This window comes from Scomber japonicus, chromosome 19 (genome assembly GCF_027409825.1).
Source record: "Scomber japonicus isolate fScoJap1 chromosome 19, fScoJap1.pri, whole genome shotgun sequence".
Taxonomy (NCBI): domain Eukaryota; kingdom Metazoa; phylum Chordata; class Actinopteri; order Scombriformes; family Scombridae; genus Scomber; species Scomber japonicus.
In genome coordinates this window covers 3,138,616-3,165,848 of record NC_070596.1, presented here as the reverse complement: position 1 = coordinate 3,165,848, position 27,233 = coordinate 3,138,616, and the positions used below count along the sequence as shown (strand labels likewise).

General features: G+C 38.7%; 1 protein-coding gene across 1 annotated transcript in view; it reads right to left on the bottom strand.

The window, feature by feature from the left end:
* The window catches only part of ror2 (receptor tyrosine kinase-like orphan receptor 2), a 38,334-nt gene extending 12,039 nt beyond the window's left edge, over positions 1-26,295 (bottom strand). Inside the window, exons 1-5 of the mRNA XM_053340517.1 lie at positions 26,215-26,295; positions 25,934-26,123; positions 11,248-11,319; positions 955-1,254; positions 684-714 (exon numbers count right to left, since the gene is read on the bottom strand). Of these exons, the coding sequence (XP_053196492.1) occupies positions 684-714; positions 955-1,254; positions 11,248-11,319; positions 25,934-26,123; positions 26,215-26,295 (674 nt within the window). The remainder of the gene's footprint in view (positions 1-683; positions 715-954; positions 1,255-11,247; positions 11,320-25,933; positions 26,124-26,214) is intronic.
* Positions 26,296-27,233: the final 938 nt, after the last annotated feature.

The window sequence follows — 27,233 nt, the reverse complement described above, 5'->3', positions numbered from 1 at the left end:
AGTTATACATATCCTGGAGCTATGCAATCAGTCAGAGTCTAGTGCTACCCAGCAGGCAGTGTATCAGCAGTAACAGCTGGTTGTATTCCAAAAGAGGTATAGAGCAGGTACTCGCTTGTACTTACTCCAGTCTTCTCTGTCCTCTTTCATTGTTTATAGTAAAACTTTATGTATGATGTAGATAGATTCAGAGCCATACATTAATAGCCATCTTTGTTTTCTGGTTAACCATCTTTTGTGGTTAACAGCTGTTTTTTCAATGTAGCTGACATATAAGACATTGTGGCATGAAATATTTTATTCTTTTTGTGAACAGGTTGAACACAGTCTTTATAATACTTCAGATTATGTGTTTTTCACAGCAGAAAAATATATCAAAATGTCCATGTAACCATTCAATATAATACTGTTCTCAACATGTCAGTTCTGAAGAGTAATAGGACTGTTAAAATGAGGCTGAATACAAAGTTTCTGTGTTGCAATGACAATTTCTGTTGATTTGATTTTACCTCGATTCTAACGGTCTGTTTTGTCATATTTCACAGAGGCTTATAGGATGTGAAGGGTTGATACTCGGTATACTAATAAATTCAGAGATGAAACTATCCTTACTTTTCTTTCTGTTGCTGTAAGAACAATTATTTTCACACACTTAAATATGTTAATTTACAGTGTTTACTTACACATCTCCTGGGCCGTGTGTGGGCGTCTGTCCTGTGAATTTAAAATAAAACAGTAAAAATAGTGTTAACGAGCACAGTATTCATGTTCAGGGTTCACTTCTTTACAGTGCAAAGACACATTTAATGGTCATTAATTAAAAATGCAAGCTCTCTGCAGGAGCCACTGATCTCATTAAGACTTGTGAACCACATAATGAAAAAAAACTGCAGCTCATGACAGGTGTTTCATTCATTCATTTTGTAAAGTCATAAACATAAATCTGAACCTTACCTAGTTTAACATAAAGTACGCCTGTGGCAGAGATGACTTTGAATGAGTTGGTTGCGACACACTGATAATATCCAGTGTCTGTGGTGTCCAGGTCCTGGATGCGGAGCTTGGATCCTGCCTCTGTTTTGCGGATCGTTATACGTCCCTGCTCCTGGACCACAGGGGCATCATTTTTCAGCCAGCGGATGGTCGGTCGAGGGTTTCCTGTCACTTTGCAGTGCAGTGTGGCTGTCTGGCCCTGGTGGTGGGTGATGTTGTTGACTGGCTCCTGGAATTCCAGGTAATAGCCTTGAGGGGTTGAAACACAATGAGTAAAAGGTTAGAAGAGGCTTTAGGAATGAAAAACAGGCAGGATGTGGTTTATAGAAACCTTTCATTTATGGAACATAGCATCAGTTCCGGCAGAGCACTGATGTGGCATTGGTGACTCATTCATGCTTCGTCTTCAGTGGCTCATTCATTAGCTGTTTGGTTACCAGCTGACTAGTAACGGCAGTTGTAAAGAAAACCTATATAGTGCTATTCTACTCTTTCAACCACTCAAAGCACTTTTACACTACAAGTCGGGAGCAATTTGGGGTTAAGTATCTTGCTGAAGGACACATTGACATACCAACTGGAGGAGCTGGGAATCGAACCCCTGATCTTCTGATTAGTGATCGACCCGCTCTACCTTCTAAGCCACAGTCATCCCAACTACAACGGACTAGAGCGCATTTTCCTAACCCTAACCCTAAACCTAACCCTAACCCAAACCACCTCCAGACATTAATTTGTATGCCTCTTCAGTCCTGGATTACATCAACATATGCACTGATAGAGTTACTACCTGCAAACTGATCAGAACTTTCCCTAGTCAGAAACATTGGATGAACAAGGATGTCCGACTATTTCTGCAAACATGTGATGATGCCTTCAGATCAGGTGATGTACTGGACTACCATCAGGATGCACATCAGATTTGCCAAACATAAATACAAACAACAGAGTGAGGATCACTTTCATGACATCCAAAGCATGTGGCATAAACCAACAAATCAGATTGATATCTTCTACTCTTGTAAACTGTCTTTTGACACAAACATTGGGAAAACTAGGATGCTTTATATCTTACTCATCCTATTATCTATTAGAACTTGCTACTATTTGGATGCTAACTGCATTTTGTTGTACTGGTACCATTACTGCATACAATTACAATAAGTTGAATTTAATCAAATCTAATAACCTCCCATGATCAATCTGCTGATACGCTAATGGCAAAGTTACAGTTGCAGCTCCCTCCTGGACCTGGACCTCCTCCTGATGTGCTATATTTAGTATTGATGGTTTGTTGATTGTTTGCTTGGATGATGACTACTTGGATCTTAGAGAGCTCCCTCAAAGAGCCATTTCCACCAAATCTCACTGTAAAACTATTTACTATAAATCACAGATGGGTGCCCAGAGGTTTCCAATACAAGATGTGCTCACTTTCAGTTTTATGTGGTAAACTGAACGGATAAACTTTGATCTTTTTCTGACTGCTCTTGCTTCTGAACCAATTGTTTTCCAATACACAAAAGATCCACGATGATTTCTCACAATACCAACATTTTAATATGATACTCAAATCATATTAATATCTAAAAAGAAGCCAGAAGGCTAACGTGCACATATCATGGCTATGATTACTCTCGACTTATGCTAAAGTTTTCCTCCATGGTGGAAGCAACTAAATATCTATGTCCTCATTAAACCAGTATATGTAAGTGAATGTGAATATAGTGACTTGATGATAGGTGAGCTTGTACTTTACAATTAAACTAAAATATTAAACCGGATTAGGATGTTGACAAACATTGATATTTGATATGTTTACCTAATTAATCTAATTTTCTCTCTCACCATCATAGGGACTGATGTTGGAGTGAGATGTGATTCTGTGGTTGGTGTTCTTCTGTACATTTTTTAAAAGTACATTTCAGTCTCAACAGTGACTACAGGGCTTTGCAAAGAGAAGCATGTGGCTTCAGTCTGGTTCCATGCAGGAAGACAAGAGAAATTCTACTGAAGCAAACAAATGACTGAACATGTGGCACCAGCATTAAGCAGCTCACCATGTTCTGACTGTCTGCCAAAGACCTTGATGAAACCCCTGGAAAGAGCCAAAGATGGAATCATTTCACTTACAGAGCTGACCAAGACTTTCAACTGACACTAAACTTCTCTACAAAAGAATCAGAGATAGATGCAATCTTTGTTCCACAAGATTTTTTACCATTGTCAATTTGCATTTGACAGTTTAAATGCCTGATTCACCCAACTCACATCATTGATTTTTTTTTAAATTTACACCGTATTTCTCAACATGGAGACATAAAAGCCTCCTGGATAAAGCCTGACTGGCACTAAAGGCTATGATACCCATGAAACGGTGTGCAAATCAAAGTAGAATTTGCTACATACATTGTCCAACCAACTCTGGATTTGTGAGGCTGACAAAAGTCTAAGTCTTTAAAAATCAATAATGATATATTGATATGATTAGGATCCTTTATATTTGGGCCATGAAATGTGATGGCAACATTATTTCTCAATGACCACATTGGTATTTCATGTGCTTGTTATTTATTGGCTGAACAATAAACACACAATTTTTAGCAGTGATGCCTCAGATGTGGTTATCAAACCCTTGTGACAAAAAGAAAGGAAATTATTACAATTTAATAATAAACTTTAGTGTGTACAATGACAGTCAATCAGTGCATTCAAACTGTACACACCACTGGGAATTTAATAATTATAATTAGCTATGAATTTTAAAAAACTAAAAATCCAAACATGTATATATTAAATTTGAATTTAAAAAAACATTAACATGGGACTACATATTCACCGATACTGATATATCTGTGATAGGTCAATATTGGCCAATAATATTGTTTGACTGATATATCTGTTGGGCTCTAGTTGAGAGTCAGTGTATTGCTTGTTGCTTATCACTTGTTTAGCTGCAGAAGAAGGTTTGTAAGAGTTTTACTGTTTTAGTTCCCTGTTTTCAGACTTATTAAAGTTATGTCATTAGCTCAAAGCAACTCTATGCAATTTAAATAAACAGTGCTGTGTGCTCAAGCAACCTTCTCCAACACTTTGAACAGGAAAAGTAGTTTGGAGATAGTCCTGCAGATCTGTCTGTATGATTTGGGCAGAGCTGTGGGAATGAGGTCCAAGTAGCCCCCAATAAACCTACTATGTCCTCCTGTTTGAGTAACATTTGTTAAAAACTACAGTGCACAGCTGTTTTAGGAATTTTTTTTAAAAAGCCTTTTAAAAAAATGAAACTATGTATTTGGGATAATAAGCTTGTAGCTGAAAGCAAAGACAGAGTAGGTAAGTCAAGAGCTATTCAGAGACAAATTAACACATTTTTAGTTTGAGTGGAATGGGTTTGCTCTTTAATCAAACTTACACAAGTGTCCAGGTCCATTTATGGACACAAAGGTATCATTTTGTGATGGTGTTGTCTACACGCTGTATCTCTGCTCCAGTTTGCCAAGTTCTGTTTATTAAGGCACCAGTCAGGTCAAATATTTAGATTTGTAAGTTCATATTAATGTTAGTGTTGGAACTCTGACACTAACATCACTAGTTTCTCCTGAAATTCACATGCAGATGTATCAAAGTTTGGTAAGCTTACTAAAATCTGAATTGATTCCTACCTCAGATGTTTTCTAGTCTCTATTCTGTTTGTCATCCCTTTATTTTCCCTGTTTTCTCCATAAGAGCTCAGACATAAACAAGAACTGACTCCAAGGATTGTCTATCCCAAACACACATTTATCTTTGTGTGAGCAGGATATGTGGACATACATGATGAAATAGATGCAGTTTTTCCCCCTTGTGACCACAGTTTTTGTCTGGTTTGGAGGATGTTTATTTGAGTGCTGCAGAAGCCAAGAAATTGCAGTTTTTTTCTTCTTTTCTTCTTTTCTATATGTTGTGGAATTTACTGTATCTGTGTTCTGATAAGCTAATACGTGAAAACTATGTATCATTTTAGATAAAGAAAGTAAAACTGCTTAGACTGGATTGACTTCATATAGTATCAATGTAGGGTTAATGCATTATATCCATATATTCTCCCACACAGTTCTTTCTTTAATGTCAACTAACTCAAAAGAAACTTGGCACTTTAATGTATTCGGTATTTTATTTCAAACTGAAGCATAGAGCCTGAAGAACAAAATTGTGTAACTGCTCAAATACTGGAAGGGAGCTCTTAGAGAATGTGAGCAACAATGAGTATTCACTACACATACACAAATGAACATTAAAACTGAGTTAAATCAACAATATCTAGGCCCAGATTATCACTCCCTCATATAAATGTATGACACCAGTGGCTTGAATTCTGCTGTTAGAAGTGTGGCTGACAGCAGATAAAATAAAACTGGATACATTTCATAATGGAAAGAGAACAAGAGAGAAAGACAAGGAGAAAAAGAAAAAACAAAGGTAAACAAGGACAAAAGCAAAAATGTTCACAGGCCACTGGAGAGTGGGCAGTGAGCCACTCATACTCCAGTTTCCTCTTTCTGCAGGACTGAAAAGTTGCTGGCTGCTGACCAACTGTTGATTAAAACAACTCTACTTCAAAAAGCCTTCGAGTCAGACAGATACAAGGTTCTTGTTATCCTCCAAACACAATAGCAATAGTGTATTTTTCCATTTAAACTGATGATAATTGCAGGTGAAACAGAGAGAGAGAGAGCAACACGTTTAACTAAATTGCAGTTGAATGGAGCAATGAGTAAAATCTTTACAATTTTTTTCCTTTAAAGTTAGACCTCATGACTTCGTACAGCATATTCAGGCTGCACAGCAGATGAACCTCTTTGCTGCACTATCAACTCATTGTGGTTGGTAAGGATATCTGTATGGAAGGCCATTGGCCATTGCTACTATTTATTATAATCACATCAGGAACCTCAGTAAGTAAATAGCTGAGCTCTGTACACTGTGAGGAAGCCACATCAAACCACTTCAATACAGATTTCAATCTGACATAAATTCAAATATTTAGCATTTATATGCAGTATATGAACATTTATAAATACACTATAGTGTAGTTACAAGCGGTATAAGGCTATATTTAAACGTTTATTAATTTATAGTATTTGTCAACAATTATAACTTCTCCTATGAAGACATTTTTATATTATTACAACAGTATTTTATTACATTATCATTCTGTTTATACAGAAGAAAAACACAGGAGGAGTTCTAGATTTTCAGAAATAGATTAATAAACACATATATGATAACTATATTATAGTGTACTATGAACCATTAATCCAATGTCTATATACTTGTGTGCTAACTACAATAGGTAAAAGCACTCTCTCTCTCTCTCTCTCTCTCTCTCCCTCTCTCTCTCTCTCTCTCTCTCTCTCTCTCTCTCTCTCTCTCTCTCTCTCTCTCTCTCTCTCACACACACACACACACACACACACACACACACACACACACAGACACACACTCAGACACACACTGGCAGCAGCCAGGATCTGGAGTTTACGCAATGGAAAGAAGAGATATGTGCCCAGCTTCCCATCCTGGCCACAGCAGAGTTCTCCACACAAGAGGCAGTGAGGTCACTGTGCAGCTCTATAATTATAACATCTTCATCCTTCATTTAAGGATGTTCTGCAGCTGAGGGAATGCATGTGTGAGGGAGGGCAGGGAAGGAGAGAAGAGATGAAGCAGTCAACATGCAGATGTAAAGGAGGCTGACTGTTTCTCACAGTTGATTAAAGGACTCAAAGCAAACACTGAACTCAATCAACATCTCATTGGTCAGAATTCAGTATGTAATGATTATATGGCGAGGGTGTGAGGAGAGATTGTGTTATTTACAGATCATATAGGCCTTTGAAATAATGATAGAAATAAAATGGGCTAACATGACATCACATTCAGGAGCCCTGCATAACTTTAGGTGTGGCAGGGCATGCCTGTTGTCTTCTATATAAAAATGGTTGCTAAAGCACTGATGTAAGAAGAATGACAACACTTATACAGCATAGATCAATAAATCCCTGTGGTACAATGACCGATGACCTGCAGCTAGGGTCTCAGCCTCTAACAGCTGCCATACTCATGTACAGAACAGGCCACTTTTGGTCCTGATGCATTATTGACAGCTGATTTGTCACTCTGCCTTTGAATGTGATTGTTTGGAACTATAAACATGTCTGATTTCTGAAGTAGTCAAACAACACATCACAGTAGCCTTATAAAACTTCATAAAGTGAACTTTAGTCACACTAGATAATTGTGTGGCTCATTGTGTGGGATGAAACTCAACCTCATCTTGAACTCTCAAGATCCAGATGTTGCTGAAGTTTCTGAGGTGGCACCTGAGACGGTACAGGTATTTGTAACAGCTCCACATACTTCTCTGATTCTACACTGTGGGTGAGACAGGTGGTCAGAAGGTGGAAGCTAGCCCCATTTCATAAATGATTCATGAAAAATGATTAAATTGTTATTTATGGACCCCATGGATTACTTCCACCCAGTATGGAAGTGGGCACTGAATGGGAATGTCACTGTAGCACAATGTAACTGTTAGGACCATGCAATGTTATTAGCATAAAAATGGAAATTATAGAATTAATTAGGCGGAATGAATATATTTTCATATAATGTAAACAGTACTGGAACCTGTGACCTGTGGAACTTTATTATTCATGGTATGAAGGTTTATGTAAAACCATTATCCACATCAGTTAAAGGGCAGAGGTATGACTTTATTGTAAGAACTGGATATCAGACTCAAAGATAGCACCTATTCACTCCAATGAAAATTGCTCACCTAGCGCATTAGCCCCAATTTCTAGCTTCTACATTGCACAGCCCACTCATTCCCACTCAGCCCATGGACTTCACATTAGGATGATATCACAGACATGAACATTGGGAACCTTAAAAACAGGCACTGCGGTAAATTGGCAGCAAGGCTGAGCAGCAGCGCCATGTCCATCTCTCTAAATACATCCATAGTCAGAGGTCATTTAACAGTGCAGCACAATATTGTTTTTAGTTAGCACTGGCACCAGCTGTGTTGACATAATAACAGTCTGTGACACACACATCACTGATATAACACAGTGAGATAATGACCATGTCTCCAGTCCAGATTACAGTGAAAACTACAGCAATCTGAATCTGCTGCTTAGTTTTGGCTGTAATATTGTATTATTGTATTATTGTATTATTGTGAATCAACACTTCCAACTTTCTTATCAATCACTGCTCTCTCACAGAAGCTAATGAAATCCAGCAGAGGTAAAGGAGGCATGCTAGCATGCACGCTGGGCTCATTTTTAATAATCCACAGAGATTCAGACATCATCAGTGTTGGTCAGAAGCCAAACTACTTTGTAACTAGTACAGGACCTTTGTGGAGGCATGGCTGTCTCAAATATCAAAGCTGAAGTGCTTGATTGATTAGTCCAATCCCCAAGAGATGGAGATAATGAAAAACAGCTTTTTTCTCAAAGCTGGATCTCTGGCAAGCTTCCAAAGCCTGTTCCACTCAGACCACCAGCCTGTTTATCTGAGAAATGACTACTCAGGAAATGTATGTATGTAAAATATATCAAACTGTTTTGTTTAGATGCTTAGTGTTGTTTTTCAGTGTTACCATCATGGTCAAACAGCTGAAAGCTCTGGAAAAGAGCTTTTTAAAAACTGATAAACTAATTTAGTGATTTTGTCTTAAAAGAAAATGTATATATAATATGATATGCACAATCCATACATAGTATATATACAATATATAATAAAATGTACATTCACATTATAATCTATTCCACATGAGCCAGGAGAATGAGATATAAATAGTGAGCACACTTACTGCACTTACTTACTACTTAAATCAACGATACATATGAACATAATGCTTTGAGGCTAGCCCTAAAATAAGCAAAGAATAATTACACATATATCTCTGCAGATATTCTTTTAAAAAGCTCGTAAAAACTATTACTGCTGACTTTGGTCCCTGCAGAGCTGATGGCCAATGCAAACAGTCCTCACGCTGTACCATGCCATTTCCATACTGTGGTATTAAACAGACCCTGCTAAAACAGTGTTGAAACTTCCCCTTAAATTACAGCATGATTGATGCTCACAAGCCAGAAGGCTGCATTCAACACCCACCATGGCGCTCACAGAGCTAAGCTGAGAGGACAGGGCTTAAAAACCAGAAGGCAAAGCCATTAACATGCTGTTTCTAAGCATTAATGAACTCTTAAATACAGCTGAGAGGTCTGATTGTTGCCAACACTGACTTCTGGACGACATACAGGCTGAATCAATGGAGAAGAATTGGCTTGGAAACACAAACAATTGAAACTTGTTTGAAAATGGTTGGACTACTTAACTGCTTATCAGACTTCAGCGTAGCAACATAGCATTAATTAGCTCAGTGAATGTAGTGTTACCATGACAAATACTGACAAAACTACAAAGTTACGGTCCAAGTTGTAATAAAGCAAATGATCCTGTAAAGGATGAGAAAAAAACCCCAAATCCTACAATGTGTTAGTCAAGCTCTTAATACTCTCTGACTTCCCTACTCAGCCCCAACACTGTTGGTTTCTACTGAAGACATACATATTAGAAAAACTCATAAATATCACAAACAGAAGGCTTAGTAATTTCATAAAACATGACACTAGTTTAAAAAAACAAAACAAGTCATTACTTTAAAAAAGGAGGAAATGTTGCATTTGCTGAGGGTTCTCTTTACAGGTGGATGAATCCACACTTTGGGCTCATTGCATCAGCAGAATAGTATTTGTGGGATAAAGTCTAAATAAACTGTATAAACAAAAGTGTGTGTGTCATCCAGTGCAACAGTGCATATGTGATGTGCTTTTAATATTTTATAAGTTCTACACTACAAAGGAACACACTGATAATGGTACTCTATAGGCTTCTCTAAAACAGGACAGAAGAAAAGCATCTAAGCAAGAATCAATTATTGATCTCTGCTGACAGCACATATAAATAACACTGTGATACAAATATAAAGTAACACACTAAAACAATTCATTATTCACAGGGAAATAAAACATTTTGCCTGTTTTTCATGCCAATACTGCACAGACTTTCAACACATTGTGCTTTATTCCTCTGAGTTATGTTCAGTATGTATCCGTATGGTTTTAATCATGTAAAACAGGGCTGCCACTATACTGTAGGCCCTATCTGCTACCCTGGATAGCAAAGTAACATTAAGAATGTGTACAGTCAATGGAAATATCATCATTTATTCAGATTAACAGAAACTATAGCAGTAGAAACTATAAGCAACAGCAGACACTATAAACATGTCTTACATTGTATGATTTACATTAACAGTAGGGCATATCTGCACATCTCTACAGTCACATCATATTTAACCACCATATGTGTGGAACTGGGCACACCTTTTAAACAAAGTTAAATTAATGAGGTGTGTGTAGATAATACCATGAACAGCTTGATAAGCCTGTGTTAAACATGAAAAGTCAGCTTTAACAAACATGAAGATCCAACAGAAAACTTCATTTATTTTGTCAGAAAATCCAAAGACTGCCTACATTTACATTTTATGGCATGCTTTCATCCAAAGCCACTTATAAGCGAGGCAGTAAAAATAAATAAAAACAATATGCAGGGGTCACATTTGTTATAAATACACACACATATATATATCTATCCTCATATATCATATACTGGGGGGAAGTACAATACCATGCCATTACGTACTGGTAACTTGTAGTAAGTATGGAGCTGGAGGTGGTTGAGGATTAGCCTAGCTTAGCATAAACACTGTAGGCGGGGGGGGGGGGGGGGGGGGGGGGGGGACAGCTAGCTTGGCCCTGTTTGAAGTTCAAATCTACACCTACATCTCTACAGCTCACTGATAAACAAGATGGATCTCATTTGTTTGATCCATACACAAACATGAATATCATTTGTTACATGGTGGAACTATTTCTTCATAAACAGTACTACCAACCATACTATCATGACAACAGTCCAGAAAAGTGTGTGCAGCCACTTTGTCTGGTTGGTCATTCATCAAGGAATAGTTCCAGCACATAAATCCCCCTCAAATATGTTCCCAAATCTGTTTTTGTACAGATTAAGTAAACAAGATAATGTCACCATGGTCATTAGTGAGCTGTAGAAGGTGTTGGTAGATTACTTTTGAACTCTTTTTTCAAGACAAAAATGAAGAAGTATTTGACTTACCCTCAGCTGTGGGTGCTGCTCCACTCTGTGCTTCAGCCACACCATCTGCATCTGCTGACACACCTGGATCACCTGCAGAAACAGCCATAGAGACGATATAGGAGTTAAAACCAAGACAGAAAAAACAGAAACATCTATCTCAGTGGTAGCGGTCCCCAGAGGCTGCAATGTTTATTATTGACAATAAAAAAGAGTTGGACTAAGGGAGCTATATAATAAACTATGTCAAGACTTGGCAGTAGTGGTTTGCCTTAAGGCTGGTGCTTATAGAGACCATCAGGCCATTAATATTACGAGTTCATCCTCTTGGGAGCATAAACATGCTTCGTAATGCTGTGCTGAATGCTGATTGTGTGCAAAGTTGACAGTTCAGCCTGAGCTCACAAAATATCCAACATTAGAATCAGGGAGCTGCATCCAACAAATTTCATAACTTTCTGAGAAATGAAGCTCGCCTCACACAGCAATTAGACAGAGTGAATGCTAAACCAAGAATTCTTTACGGAGTTTATACAACAACACTTCATATAATCCAGTTAGTTTGAAGCATGCTGACACCTTTAGGCTTTAGGGACAAATACAGAAACAACACATGGTGGCAAAAATGCTGCAACAGAAAAATGCTGACTTTGTGTTTGGTTTCATGAAGACGTTTTGTTGTCTTTAGAGGATGCAGACCACCTGACAACATAACAATGGAATAAGAGTGCAATGACAATCATTAGGAAGTATGAATGTTTCAGTGTTCCCTGCCACTTCTCTCAGTGCACCCATAAAGCAAACTGACTTTTTATTCTGATATACACAATAAGACATTCTTTTTGTTTTCATGAGGAATATGTGTAATGGATACTCTGGCTGCTTGGTGTGATTGGGTCTGGCTCTCCCTAGGAGCTAATCAGGACCAGGCGCATGAGAATGGACACAATGTATGGTTCGGTTATTAGCTCAACTTGACTTGGCATTGGCTCCAGCATTGGCTCCTTACTTCCTTGTGATACAGGCCATGTGCTTGACAGATGTGGGTGGTGGAGGAAATTGGTGGTGCCGAAGACTTCAGTGAACTAACCCATACAGCATTCCTTTCAGTGGCCACACTTTCCTCTGTAGATTGGTGTGTAATCCAGCCATAGATGCAGGCAGACAGGGAGACATGTCTCCTTCACTTATAAGGAGGATGGATTATTTCTGCATCAGATGCAGATGATGTATTTTTATTCACTTGGTCTTGGCATTGCCTGTAAAATCATTTTTATTCTTTTCATCTATCCAGGAGATGTCCTCTGAGATTTTGAGCACGCACATGTGACCAGCCTTAACTTTTAGACATCCTTACAATGTCCTCTAATCATCAGAGCAGCGATGACCACACTGCAAAGATGAAGTTCAAGCATCAAAACTAACTCATTGTTTGATGTTTCCCTTCATCTTGCTCAGCTCACTGCTCCCATCTGTTGTAGATCTACTTCAGAAGTCACCAACTAAAAACTGAATGGAAACAACGGGGAGTGATCTTATTGTTCCTGACAGATCGTGAAGTAACGGTGAGAAGAGCTGTAGTCTAAACACAAATATAAGCCAAACTGGCTTGTGATACAGGTAGGCTGCCAGGCTCAGATATTAATACTCAAGTGATTTAGTACTGCACTTTCATGAAGAGATAGATTAGAAAAAGAAAGGATTTATAATTCAGGCTTTCTGCTATAAATGTGTACAGAGCCCAGGCTGCAAAGCTACAGAATCTGTCACTTGTGTGTGCAAAACATGACATGTTTAATTTTGACATGATTCAATAGGACCCCATCTATAAAATGATTAGAAACAGAGCATTTCTACTGTTCACAGTGATCTTCATGACAACAGTTAAAGTAGTTGTGGCCATAACCTTTCTCAGTTGTACATTCACATACACTGTGTGTTGTTTTGCTTTCTGATATGCTTTTGAATGCATAAATCTGTGATTTCAACTGGACTTCCTGGATTGTATTTCACTGACTCACTCTACCTTTGAAACAAAACATCCCCACCAATGCCTCTGTACTGTCTTAACACACCACATGTTTTAAAGAAGCCAAACAAACCCCAGCTCTCTTTTAGGGAGCTGGGCTAGCTAAAGCCAGGTTAATTTAGCCATGCTACCACATCACTACTATAGTTATACACTACTACTACTACCACTAAGACAGCAACTAACTAATATCTGAAACAGTTCATTTGAAATCTGAAATAATCGCCAAAAATCCAAATCATGATCTGTAATTACCAGTTCAACTTTGTTCCAGTGCCACACTAAATTTAAATGTAACACCCACTATTGCTCAGTCTCTTAGAATAAGAAACAGAATCATCAGTATGTTTGTTTCCACTAACACTCACACATTACAGCCTCTAGGAGCCACTAACGGGGCTTTAGTTTGAAAGTAGAAACTGCCAACTACCATTCAGTTCACCTACTTGTATACCATGCATCCAGCAACACAGTGTAGTAGTATTTTGTCAAATAGTGAAGTGTTTCATCAGAATAGTAGAACAAAACAAAGACAATTCAGAAGGCTTCATAAGCCTGGGTGCCTGCGTCACATTAGGCAGTGGCTGTGATTGATTACACGTATCCACAGGCTTGGAAAATGAGGGATTGGGGGCTATAGGATGCTTTTCCATCCAGGTCTGAATATGAGTGCTGGCTGCTGCATTCCAACAGCCTGCTGCCTCTGTCATGAAAGGGCCCTTTGAGAGCTGAGAGGCCAGGCCACGGCTCCATCTACTGGGGTTTTGACTGAGGACCTTCTGGCAAACCTCAACACTTTCCCTCTCCAGTTAAAACTGCTTGCAAATATGTGTGTGTGTGTGTGTGTGTGTGTGTGTGTGTGTGTGTGTCCTCCTGCCTCTCAGTCTTCTAACCTTTGTCTCTGTTACTCCCCATCCTCCATTCCGCTACATTTTTTCCTGCACAGCCACTGTCAGCTCTCTGCCCTCATGTCCAATCTTTCGTTAGGTTTTTGCTGAGAGTTGATTTTACAGTTCACAGAGAGCATATTGGAGTTATACAAACATTTCTTAAAGGCAGAGCAAATTTAGAGGCAGAAATGATGTTGCTGGTTGAGTTAAACCTCAATGGATGGAAGTAAAGAACCACAGAGTGTCAAAGGAGGAAAACATGACTGAAAACTAAACCACTGCTTTTCTTCTCAGCAAGAATGTGAGTGGTTAATGGAGTGTTTTAATGCTGAAAGCAGCCATGATCTTTTTTTTTTAAATCAGCATATCTGTACAGAGTATGTGGTTAAGTAACATGGTTGATGACGCACATCCTACTGAGGTACTACAAATCACTGACCAGCTTGTTTGGTACCATCTCTCACTATGCTAATATATAATATATTCACCTTGGAGTTAGATAGCTGTCATTAGTGTTTGGAGAGAGCAGACTGTTCAGAGAAAGCTGCAGTCTGAAAATATTTCTCAGCATCTGACAGCAATGGAGATACAACAGAGCAGGGAAAAGGGTAAATGTATACAGTTGATAAGACAAGAAATAGTTGTAGTAGTAGCAATTGGAACAGAAAAATACTTAACATACTTAATACTTAAAATACAAACTCTCACATGGTTCTGGGAGTTCAGGTTATGGAAAGCTCTAGGTTACATTGTTTAAAGACTGTGTAAAGTGAATTCAGATATGTTCTTCTAAACACATTAAATAGGTCATAAATGTATTTCTAAAAAAGGTGTAAAAAGCATTTCAACCATTTAGATTTGAATTGTGGAGCTAGGCTTCACAAACTGTGTTCCAAGATTTCTGTGTTCAGGATTTAGTGGGCGGGTTTATGCTAATCACCACTGTAGAGAGGTATAAATACATTTAGCACACACTACTACTACTACAGTCTACAGTTAGCTGAGTTAGCCGCCGAGTTAGCAGCAGAAAGCTCTCAAGACTGATTTATACTTCTGCGTCGGAGCGGCGCCGTTGCTACGCCGTCGTTATCCTTTCGAAGTTCTGTGTCAGGGAACGTGTTGCTTGGGGGTGTGACTGTGACAGAGGAGTCTCTATCCTTGTTTATCTTCCGGTCACAGTAGCATGTAGCATTGCGCTATGTGCTCTAATAACACAAAACACATACCTTTTGTTCATTATTAATAAATAAAGCAACTGCCGGAGGAAGTGACGCTTTGACCGGACCAATCACAGCCCTTGTGGTCCGCGTAGGATTTTTTGGAGGTGCACGTCAGGCTATGGCGTAGGGATCCGCGTCAACGCAGAAGTATAAATCAGCCTTCAGACGTAGCGTACATGTTTCTGGTAGAGGTGGTGACTTTGATTTACAGGTGACACTTGGTAGGGGCCGGGTTTCAGTGGACTCGGCTACTCCCACAGCGTTTTGTAGCGGAGAGTTTTACACAACTTTGAAGCCTAATTTCATATGTTTGGCGATTTTTTTAATCATTCAAATTTGACAGGGTGGTTAACAACACACTTTTCTGTGGTATGTCAAACTCAGAACACTTTATTCTCACTTTACACAGACTTTAAACTGTCTATTAAAGTAGCTAGTTTGATGTGTGTGCTATAGCTTATCATTAGTTGTTTCTGAGTGTCATGTTAAGGGACTTGACTGTGTGACTGTTAAAATCACACCGTCTTACTTTACACAGACTTTAATAACGCTCAAACTGAGAGAAAAGTTTGCAATTTCATATTTAACCACATTAAAAGGGTCACAGTTTGAGACCAATTTTATGTTAATAATGCAAACAAATTTTATATGGTTCTTATATCTTTTTTAAAGACCCCTTTCAAAACTATTTTAATGACAAACAAAAAATATACTCTTATTGGAATAACAATTTGTGTCTGATGTGGTTTTTACAGAAAACCAAGAAGAAAAACCAGAATCCAGAATGCAAACGTTTCAGTTTTAAATGTCAAACTGCTGGATAAAAGAAGTGTCCTACTTTATGTAAAGTGGATGTGTGCTGGTATGTGCGCTGGAGGCTTCAAGTTTCTACATCTTACTCTTGTGAGTAGGATACCTGAAGCCCTGATTTGCTCTAAACTAGTTGTGAGGTAAATGCCTTAAACTCAGATTTAAGGAAATCAAACTTATCCTGCCTAAACATGAGAACATCCAAGTGAAGGAACACGAGGAGAAAGATATCTTTAAAGAAGAGAGGACTTTTTGACTCTATAATACTAGCTTGTGTAGAGTGTAAGACTGTCCTCATTCATTTGAAGGTGACTTTTTCTTGCTGTCCCTCTCTAAAAGCATCAGCACAACCAACTGCATTCTATCTGTTAATCTGGCACTTGACCTGCTGTAGTTCAGTCTCTGTGTACACTGCTATGGTCTCAGTGTAGCGTGAGGGGCACACATTTTCTCCCCAGTCAAAATAAGTCAAGTCTTGGTCAACCTCCCTCTTGGAGATATCCAGTTCAGACTACACTGTGTGCCTTCTCTGTCTCTTTCACCTTGGTCAGCCTCTCAGTTTTCTGTCATGGGATTTATCAAGGCCTCCTCAGTTACAACGATAAGTGCTGTCTTAAAAAGGGAGCCCAGACTGCTGTTTTGAGGCTTTATATAAATGGGATCAGTACATTCAGGCATCCCTAAAATATATATAATATAGTGAGTTTGTTTGTTTGGTTCTATGGTTTCAATACAAACTGTTATTTATTCCAGGAATCATGACTTTCAATTTGTGTGGCTTCTTAGATCTTAATATTAATAGGATGGTGTTAATTAGAGGCACATCACAGGCATGCAACTGACAAATCTTTAACACCTGACACACATGAGCTCATAGTGGCAAATTTGAGACCTGAGCTGAGATCCAGACTAAGGCACAGAACATCAGCAACATCATTACATGTTTGTTCATAAAGTCTGTTAACAAGCAGTGTATTATGTGCTGTATAGTATTTGAAACTGTTGTCTGACGTGGATTGAAAACATTTGTCCCATATTGTTGTTTGGACAGCAGCATGTATGCTAATTAAGAGATTCAGAGAGATCAGAGATTGTTGAGTACTTCTGCCCATAAGCAACATTAAAGCTAAGACTCTCCATTTGAATTTTATTATGAGTATAAAACAGGATCAGTGAAAAGGCATGTTTTATATTAGCTTTAGTATGCCTTTTACATTCAATAATTAATATGTTGAAATGACTGAAAGGACTCTTGATCTGGTTAGGATTAGGAAGCATGTCCACTGGTGAAAATTATTATAGTAACTGCCATTTTTTCCTTTTGATCCAAAAATGTCATTTAAAACTTTGATTTTATAAACTGCATTAAAACACAAGTGTATTCATTTTTCCCTGCGTCCATACAACTTAATAATGATGTTCTTGCATGTAGAGGCTTACCAGTATTAAGCCTGGAACCTATAAAGTTTATCCTGAGGGTTGCAGGAAAAGTTATGAGGAGAAAGAAAATCAACTTTCAGTTTAAAAAAAAGGTGTGTTTAACCACCTTGGAGTATGAATGTACTCAGCAGATTAAACGTCATGTAACTCATTGAATGTCCAGAATGATAAGGGCTCATCCTCTAGGGAGCATGAATGTGTGCAGTAAATTTCATACCATGTCACCAACACTCCAATTTTCCTTGACACAAGAAATGTTGGCCTATGGGAAAAATCAAGAGGTTGATCTATCCTCATGGTGATCATGAAAATCTGGTTAGTAGTTGTACCTCTTTGATTGGACAGAGCAAATGACGAACTGTGTAGTTGCTTAGAAACAAAACCTTCAAAAGATCTACTTGATCTTTGCACTGCTCCCGGATGGAGTTTGTAGCTGATGCAGAACTGTTATGAAATTAGATAAGTGCACAATGTGGGTTGAGCATACCTTTCTCACTCTGTTACTGGTTCAAACAGGAATGGAAGATGTAGGAACAGCAGAAGAAAGAAGTGGTGACCTACTCCACCATAAACTAAATGACAGGCCAATTTTGCAGCTAAGCCATTTTCGCACCACCACAAGCAATGTCCCGTCTGGTCGACTGAACTACCCTGGAAACGGAGTGAAATGGAGCCAAATCAGACAAGGAAAAAATGAGAGCGGAAATCCTAAATTATTAGTCTCCCAAGCCAGTTAAGAGTGGGATGGAAAGTCTGAATGTGATGTGTTGGAATGTGTTATTGGTATTTCAACAAATCACTTCACTTGTCCACACACCTTCTCTCCACTGTGAAAGAGCTGCAGGGCCGTCTCCCTGCAATTATGACCCTTCATAAAAGCTAAGGGTCAGTGTATCTGATGGAAGCACCTAGGGCTTCAATTTTATTGACCTATTTTTAATGTAAGAGCAGGGGGAAAAGGTTGGATTTAACCACTTTATTTATCAAGGCAATCATATTAATGTAAACAGCTGACGTGTCCTTTTTTATCAACAATTCCCTCATCTTAACATCTTCCACACTGTTTCTATAGTTACGTCGATGTCAACACAACAGTTAAATGAGTGGCTGTTTGCGTGTCACTCGAAACGCTCCATTATCAAGAGATAGGATAATCTGTTTATGAGCCAGGGAGGGAGCATGCTAGGCTTTGTTCATGCAAGTTTGCATATTCGTTATGTGCTTTCATGGTGGTTTGCATTTAAGTTGAACTATCGAAAATTCTATCAAACAAATATTCTTATTGCTGTTGATGACGTTTCCATTGCTGGTACACATCAATATTGTTTTATCACCCAGGCATAAAGCCACATACTATGCACTAACTGAACATCATGACCTCAGAGGAAGCTTACATATATATTATTATAGATCACTAAACAGCCACCACCACATCTTATAATGATGTTAAACTCTCATTCACTGTGTCTGTGTGCTGAGCAGGTAGTGAGTCAGCTCAGAAAAAGCTTCATACACACAGTTACTGGCAAATTTAAGGAATCCTACTACAGTAGCTATAAACAGGTGAAAATTCATGTAACTATCTTCTTCTTCTAGTGTCATAACATTATAGATTTGTTGAGTAAAGTTATATAGTCTGATGCAGAGTTCTAAAATATAGTTAAACATTCAGGCTGTAGCTTATCTCAGTTTCTCTAGTATTAACAATCACTTAGTTAGCGTTGTAGCCTTAGTAACATGTCAGCTAATGATACACGTTAGTATATAAACCTAATGACAAGCTAGTTAGTATTACTATTACTAAGTTGCTAATAAACAAACACAGACTTTGAAAAGTGTAACTTTAAATAAATAAATACATGTAGGAATACAGAAATAACCTTTTTTATTACCAAAATTTATTTTAAATCTTTTTCATTTATTTCTGTGTTTAATTCATTATTTCTGTATTAATTTGCTGTTTTATTAATTTGCTGTGTTAATTTGCAGGAGCTGTTTCTGGTGTGGTTGCCCTGACTACACATCTGCATTTTGAGTCCAGATTCTGCAGGGCTCAGCTTGAATTGTCTTCAGATCGTGCTAACACCTCTGGCTGCCCGTGGCTTCTGCTGTGTGTAATGAGCAAAAAACCCACTTGAATTCCCTTATGCACACTAACAATACACATACTCACATACAAACGCGTAGCTTGTTTGTCACTCTAATCAGATTGGAAACGTCTGTGCTCTTGGTACATTGTGTCAGGGTGTAAAAACAATGGAGTGGCTAAATCAGCTAAAAATATTGCAACAAACTGGAAACTAGTTGGTTCTACCGAGCTGGAGCTGGAGCTGGTTCGGCGCCAGAGCCTGACTAAGCACCGGTTCTTTGCTTTTCCACCGCCAAAGCTCCAGCCCCGAGCCTCAGAACGGGAGCCAGAGCGAGCACCAACTCTTTGCTGGTCTAAAGCAAGAACCGCTCACGTCAGCAGGCTGGAGGTGGGGCTAACGTTTATTAGCCGGCTAGCAGGGCTAACGTTTATTAGCAGACTAGCGAAATTAACGTTCAGTAGCTGACTAGCGTGGCTAACTGTCATTTACAGAGGGTTAAACATTTGTTGATTAAAAGTAGGCTACTATTTTTATCATTTTTTGCCAGAGTCTTCTTTTCTTCTTCTTCGTTTCCGGCAGGCTAGATGCCTTGTGGTATGTTGCTGCCTCTCACTGGTGAATCATGGAAGTGCTTGGCGGAATGGCTACGTTTTACAGTGACGTAGAGTCTGATTACTGCGCATGTCAGACTCAAATCGGCGTAGCGACCATACAGTCTATGGTAGTGACTCACATCGGGTAGTGACCATAGACATATATACATAGACGCCACATTGATTGTGGAGAGGCGTGCCTAAAGCACCGCCATCTTGGTACAGGGCTAGCAGAGGCAGTAGTGCATGTATATCTACGGAGGTAAGAGGTACTCCACAGTTTCAAAGTAGAATTATTCACTGAAATCTTTCAAACGATTTCCAAACGGTTTGATTTGTTAAAAACGTGTCTATCTGTCTGTCTATATATCTGTCTGACATTTGTAACAAACAACCCGTGTGAATATATGTTGACAATTGAGCAATTTTATTTATTTATTTTTATTACAATTGAGCGATGTATGATCACTTTTTAATAGTGCAAACAAGTCATTCCATAGACATAATGCTCTGCAGGAGCGAGTGGCCCTGTACCAAGATGGCCGCCGTGTAAGCACATCGCTCCAATCGGCAGCAGCAGTCAATGCGGCGTCTACGTATATATGTCTATGGTAGTGACAAGGTGCTCAAGGTTAGCACCATGGTTAGCACCAACTGAGCACTGGCTCTAGCACTAGCTCCTAACCAGCACCGACTCCAGCTCGGTGGAAAAGGGGTAATTGTGGTGCATTTAAAGAACCAGATATTTCTCTCAGGAGAAAAGAGACCAAACCAGAGTTAAAAGGAGACTCATCAGGTGGACACAAACACAACCCCTGCTAACCATAATATTGTAACGTGAGGGTTCGATAGGTGGTATTTGGACACTCTTCATGAGAGAAAACAGCAGGATTGAGACACATGACTTTTAGGCAGAACTTTACTGTAGCTCCCGGCATCAGAATTCAACAACAACCACACTTCCTTGTCTCTAACCCCCAGGTGACTAACCCAACCAATCAGAGACCAGGAACGACCTAGACCTAGGCAAATGTAACTGTAAAGAGGTAAAACCACAGAAGAAGATTCAAGAGACTGTTTCAAAAGATGCTGGTGTAAATTTCTGAATCTGTAAATATGTAAATAATAAAGCACAAATATATAACTACTTAACTGTGTAAACATTGTAAATATTTTGCTGGTAAATGAACTCAAATGTATAATTTATTAATTTAGGGTTAGGGTTAGGCTTAGTTTAACTTTTAAATCTTACAATATCAAATATGTCAGTTGTGTCAGTCTTTAGCTTGTTGGGTTGTTTCCTGTTTTTTTCCTTAGTTTTCTTCTCATACAACACAATAAATGTAAACTAAAATTACATGTAATGTCAAACTAGAAAAGTGTACCAAGTGTGCATTGAGCTCTGTTTTCTATACTGGAAGCAGACTTAAGACTCAGGTTCCATGCTGAAGTGTAACTGTTGTGAAGTTCTTCTTAAACACAAAACCATGTCCAGATGTGACTAGTGTTGTCATACAGGCGCTATCATTCTGACCAACTAGACGTAAACACTCATGTTAAACAACTTTAGTCTTTCTGACATAATGACTGTATCGTGGCACTCACTGCATTGTCAGATTGTATCACTTGCCAGCAATGGAATTTCCCCTTTGCTGGCTCTGATGCTATCTTCCCAGCCTACAAGCCCTCATCACTGAGGCAGCTTACACGGGGGTAACTCCATCCCCATGACTGAGTTAAAACAACAATAGCCATCTCATAAAAAGCAGGCACTTCCCTTCAAATATTTGGCCATTTGGGGGCTTAAAGACAAGACAATAAAGCAGCCTGAAGACGCTGTGATGGGGGACGAACTGACTTTACATTTTATTGGCTCTCTGATAAGCTTGTGCATACCAAACTAAGGTCAGTCATGAAACAAACCTTCTGAATGCATGTAAAACAAAGTGCTAGTGTCAATTGTTTATCTTTCCCTAAACCAGCTCTTAGTCATTCTTTCCTTCACCTAAACAGTCAGAGAGAAGAGCAGGAATGTGGAGCAGAAAGGTACAACGCAGCAGAATATTTAGATGTAGTTGTGAGCAAGCAAAAAAAAAAAATCTACTCTCATTTTCTCTGTCAAACTCTTCCTCTTTGGCCCCCATCTCCGAACTATGATTAACAAAGCATCTGCTGGAGGAGGAGGAGGGACAGGTTATTAGTTTGACAAGCCTGCAGTTAACATATTTCCTCAGAGCAATGGCAGACTGTAAAGCCAACCTCTGCTTACTGAAGGCTTTCTGCATGTTTTACTCATCCATGAGTAAGTACGCTTCAGTTTGAAGTGAAGCATATTAGGTTTGTAAGGTGGGTCAGTCCACACACAAGTGAGAGACTCTGACCCTTTTGTTTTAGTAGTAGTCATTTATTTATATGGAGCATGTTACTATTTGATGTATTGTACCAGTTAGCTTACAGTTAATTTTCATCTGCAGTCCCTTCAGTAGGTTAATATTAAAACATATAACTACACAATGTTACACACAATAACACATCACATACAATGTAGAGTCAGTGGTTTTCCTATGTGTTTATGCACAAATGGCAAATAAAGTTCTTGAATCTTTAATCTTGAGTCTTGGTTACAGAGAAGCTTTTAGCAGACTTTTAAATTTGGTTTTAAATGTGCTGATGGAACTGCAGTTCTTCATATCATGTTGTGGTTTTCACAGAGGATGCTGACTGCCCAAATGTAGTGCAATGAACTGGTTTGGTACAGTGTTTTATTGGGGATATTCTGGACAATCTAATAGAACTTGGTGAGTGAGAATATACAATGCCACATAGAGGAAGACGGCCAAACCATTTAAAATGTTATAACCCAGGCACAAATTTGAAAATAATCTAAAATCCTCAAAGCTTAGAAAAGTGTATTTCTCCAGTATCCTACATCAATTGAAAAGCTTAGACTTAGGTTGTATATGGGCACTTTTCTTTTAGTCTTTTGTCTTCTTGTTTTCTTTCACAGGCCAACTGAGGTGTAAACCCATGAAGAGTCCTTCAAGTCATACACATATCTTTCTTTGTATGTGCTGTTTCATTAGGGCCACATGTAAAACTCCAGTGGGCAGGATACAATAGAACAGAGGAGCATATTAAACTCCTATTGGCCATGGATCACACTGAACACACTGAACACACAGCCTCTACAGCTCCACTCTGGAGCACCACTCTGTCCACTAATTCAGCTATTTAACGAACAATATGCAGACTGTAAATGATGAAAATGTCAGTGGAATAATTATACAGTTATAATGATAATTAATCACAGCATAGCAATGGTGAGTGATTCATCAAATATGCTTTTAAGTGATCTAAAAGTGTATTTTTTACAAAGCTACAAAATGGGTACAAATGAATCATTTTATTTCTTTATTCTGTCTCTAAATGATGAATAGATTTAGAACTTTTTAATGATATTATTTTATTATTCACAGATGAGCTCCATATGAAATAGTCTATCACAGTATACTTACATATTAAAGACAGCCACCCAGTATAAATGGTATGACAAAATTGGTGATGTCTTACAAATAGTATCATCTTGTCAAATCCTCTAACCATGATTATTTAGTTTAGTCATGTGTGGACCTAGAATATTCCATCTTACACTTCCTTCTCACTGTACTGAATTACAAAGTGTTGTTTGTTCACACTGTATATTGTATAACATACTGTCTTGTTCTAGCTCTTGTGTACTGGACACTCCATCAAGTCAAACTATGTCTGCGTGTCTTGTTCATTTAGTCCACTTTTCCCCCAGCTTTGTCTGGCAGATTTGATATCTTTGGAAACTACAATTTAAAATCAATTTCAGTGAGTTTGTTGAGTTGCAGCCATCTGCAGGTCTGGAACCATCACAAAGGTTAAGTACAATTTTGAATGCTGGCATATTTTTCCACAGTGTACTGATACTTCTACATAAGGAAATGATTTAAGTATTTTTCCACTGTGCAGAACTGATGGAGTCTCTTGGATAAGTGACTGTCAACAATACAAAGCAAATTCAGCAGCCTTTCACTCATCATTAGTTTTTAGGGGAGGGCTTGTTGGTTGATTAGCACTGTTAATCAAAGACAACAATAAACAGAGATTGTTGGGTCACCATATGTGTTAACTTCCATGCTGGTTTGTTGTGTTACATTATATTCTAAATCCTACAACCCCTAACCTATATATGCATCAACAAGTTATATGCACATCCCTTTTCACTCTTCTTTAAACCTACATTGTGGACATGCATTTTCACATAACAGCAATTTGAATTAATACTAAAAACTCCAGGATCCAAGACAAACTGTGCAGAGCTGCACATGTTTGGAAGGCACTCTGTTTCTATTAATTGAGTTTAGGAGGAATGTGTGAGAGATCCAGAATCAAATATACATAAATACAAAAAAGCCCCTCTGAACACAGTTACACAGGTAGGGAAGTATGCACCATAAAGCATGAGAACACATCCTGGGACACTTTAACAGGATAATTATGAACAGACTCACCAACACTGCCTGTGGCTCCAAATATCTTCTAATCCAAACAGACGATAGCCAGGCACATGTTGGAACTCAGCAAGATTAAAAACATCCACAATCTCTTCTTCTTCTTCTCCTTGGAAATGCTCAGATTAAAAAAGACCTTTCTCTTTTCTCTGACAAAATATTCTTGATTAATAACTGTTGTGACATTCCTGTTTAAATATACTCACTGACACACAAAAAGGCCTGGCAGCTTCACAAGGGCTTCAGCTGACTTTTGACCTGTGAGTGTGTGTGTAGAGGGACTGGTAGGGGTGGCGCTGCCTCTCACTTAACACGCTATTCCTTTTATGTAACACAGTTAAAGAGGTGATCCAGCCAACGTCCGAATCAAACAACAGTTAAAACCTCCCGAAAAAACAAATTCTCAACACACTGAAGGGAGTGTGATTCTTTACATGTGTCTGCTTTTCTATGTAAATCCAGCTGGACTCAGTCACACACACACATCCCACCTCCTCCTGCCTGAGCACACATAAATTCACTCTACTTAGCTAAATGAATTTCTTTTGTCAGTAGGGACACTAAACGCTACAAACAAAAACTTTGCAATTAAAAGTTCCTCCCTTAACTCCATCGTGGGAGCGCCAGTGATGCCTGCAACTCTTCACCCCCACCCCCACCAGTTAGTAAAGACCATTATAAACTCCAAAAGATGTACTGGTAAGAGACCCCCAGTCAGCCTGAAAGGAGCTTTTCACAGACTGTCTGAACATTTCTCGTTGTGAGTATTTTTTCTTGCCACTGTTGCCAAGTGCTTGCTCATGTGGGAATGTTGGGTCTCTTTAAAATTAAAACCTGAAGAGTTCGGTCTAGACCTGATCTATGTGTAAAGTGCCTTGAGATGACTTTGTTGTGATTTGGCGCTATATAAATAAAGACTGATTGATTGATTGATTGATTGATTTTACTTTAGCAGTCTTTTGGAAGGTTCATACACCAGTCAGCCTTATAAGAATGGCATCTGTGAGACCAACAAACAGTCACACCAGACAAAAAGTCTGGTGTGAGCATCAAAGTATCTTGTATTATGAAGCAGTGGTAAGCAACCCAGCCCTCACCTATGGTAACAAGCTCTGGGTAATCATTGACAGAATAAGACTGTGGATACCAGCTGCTGAAGAATGGAGATAAGGTGAGGAGCTTGGACATCTTGAGGGAACTCAGACTTGAGCTGCTGGTCCTTTGTATTGAGATGGATTGGACACCCACTAAGGACACCCTAACCCTCTGTAGGTGTTCCAGGTAGGTCTAACGGGGAGGAGACCATGGGGCAGAGCCAGAATACGTTGGAGGGTGGACAATGAATGAATGGACAGACATACGGAGGGATCTATCATACAGGAACTACATGTAGTTCCTGGTTGATACAATCCAATGGCAGGTTGAGTTCAAGCTTCAGTAGATTATCATTTGCTGTCATGTTACCCAACAACCTCTCTTTAGAAATGTCTCATTGAAATAGAGAGAAATCTCTTAAATCTCTGCTAAAAATCTATTTGAACTCTTTTGATTTGTGAATTGTCTTAGTGGATTGAACACTGATCTCTAGAGAAATCTTCAACGATCCTTCAATTCTCAACTTCATCCTGTGATACTGTGCATTAAAACAATATCAGCTGGTTTGTTTGATCTTTGTTTCATCTTCTACTCTACTGTTAAATATATATCCTGTCCACACTTACACATATGTCTGAGGCTTACAACCACACTAATACATTTTTGTTATAAAATGCATACTTTCTGCTCTGCTACACCTGGTGTCCACACTACTCCAGTGTTTCAAAAGTTCTGGAAGCATTGTTGAACCATTTTAGTTGGAAGACTCCTCTCCATTTGAGTCAGAACAGACTGAAATGAACAATGACGCAGACACCCACATTCGCTTTCTTATTGGGTCTTTTCAGTTACGACGTGTCATTTCCTGATTCGTGACCCTTTACTGGAAGAAAACAAACATCAGCCTTGACTACCATTGGTTGATTCAACATGGATAATGAATTACAGGCGTTTCTGACCTTGATGTCTAGCATGATGCTAGCAGCTGTTGTGCAGCTAAATTCTCCTTTTTAAAATGCAACTACTTCCTACATGCACAGGAGGAAAGCTACTATTCAAGTTATTATGACAATTCCTGTGTCATGTGACTGGTCATATGATATACATTTTCAGCCATGTTAGTATTGAAATGGTCCTAAAACGCTTGTTGTTTAAAAATGAAAACACTGGTGTGGATCTAGTCTAAGAGACATACTGCCTTCCCTCTTTCCAACACTTCTTCCTCTGTTTCAGTTTACCAGTTACATTTGGCAGTGTATGTTAATATTATGCCTCTATGGTTTCTTTTCATCTATGATATAA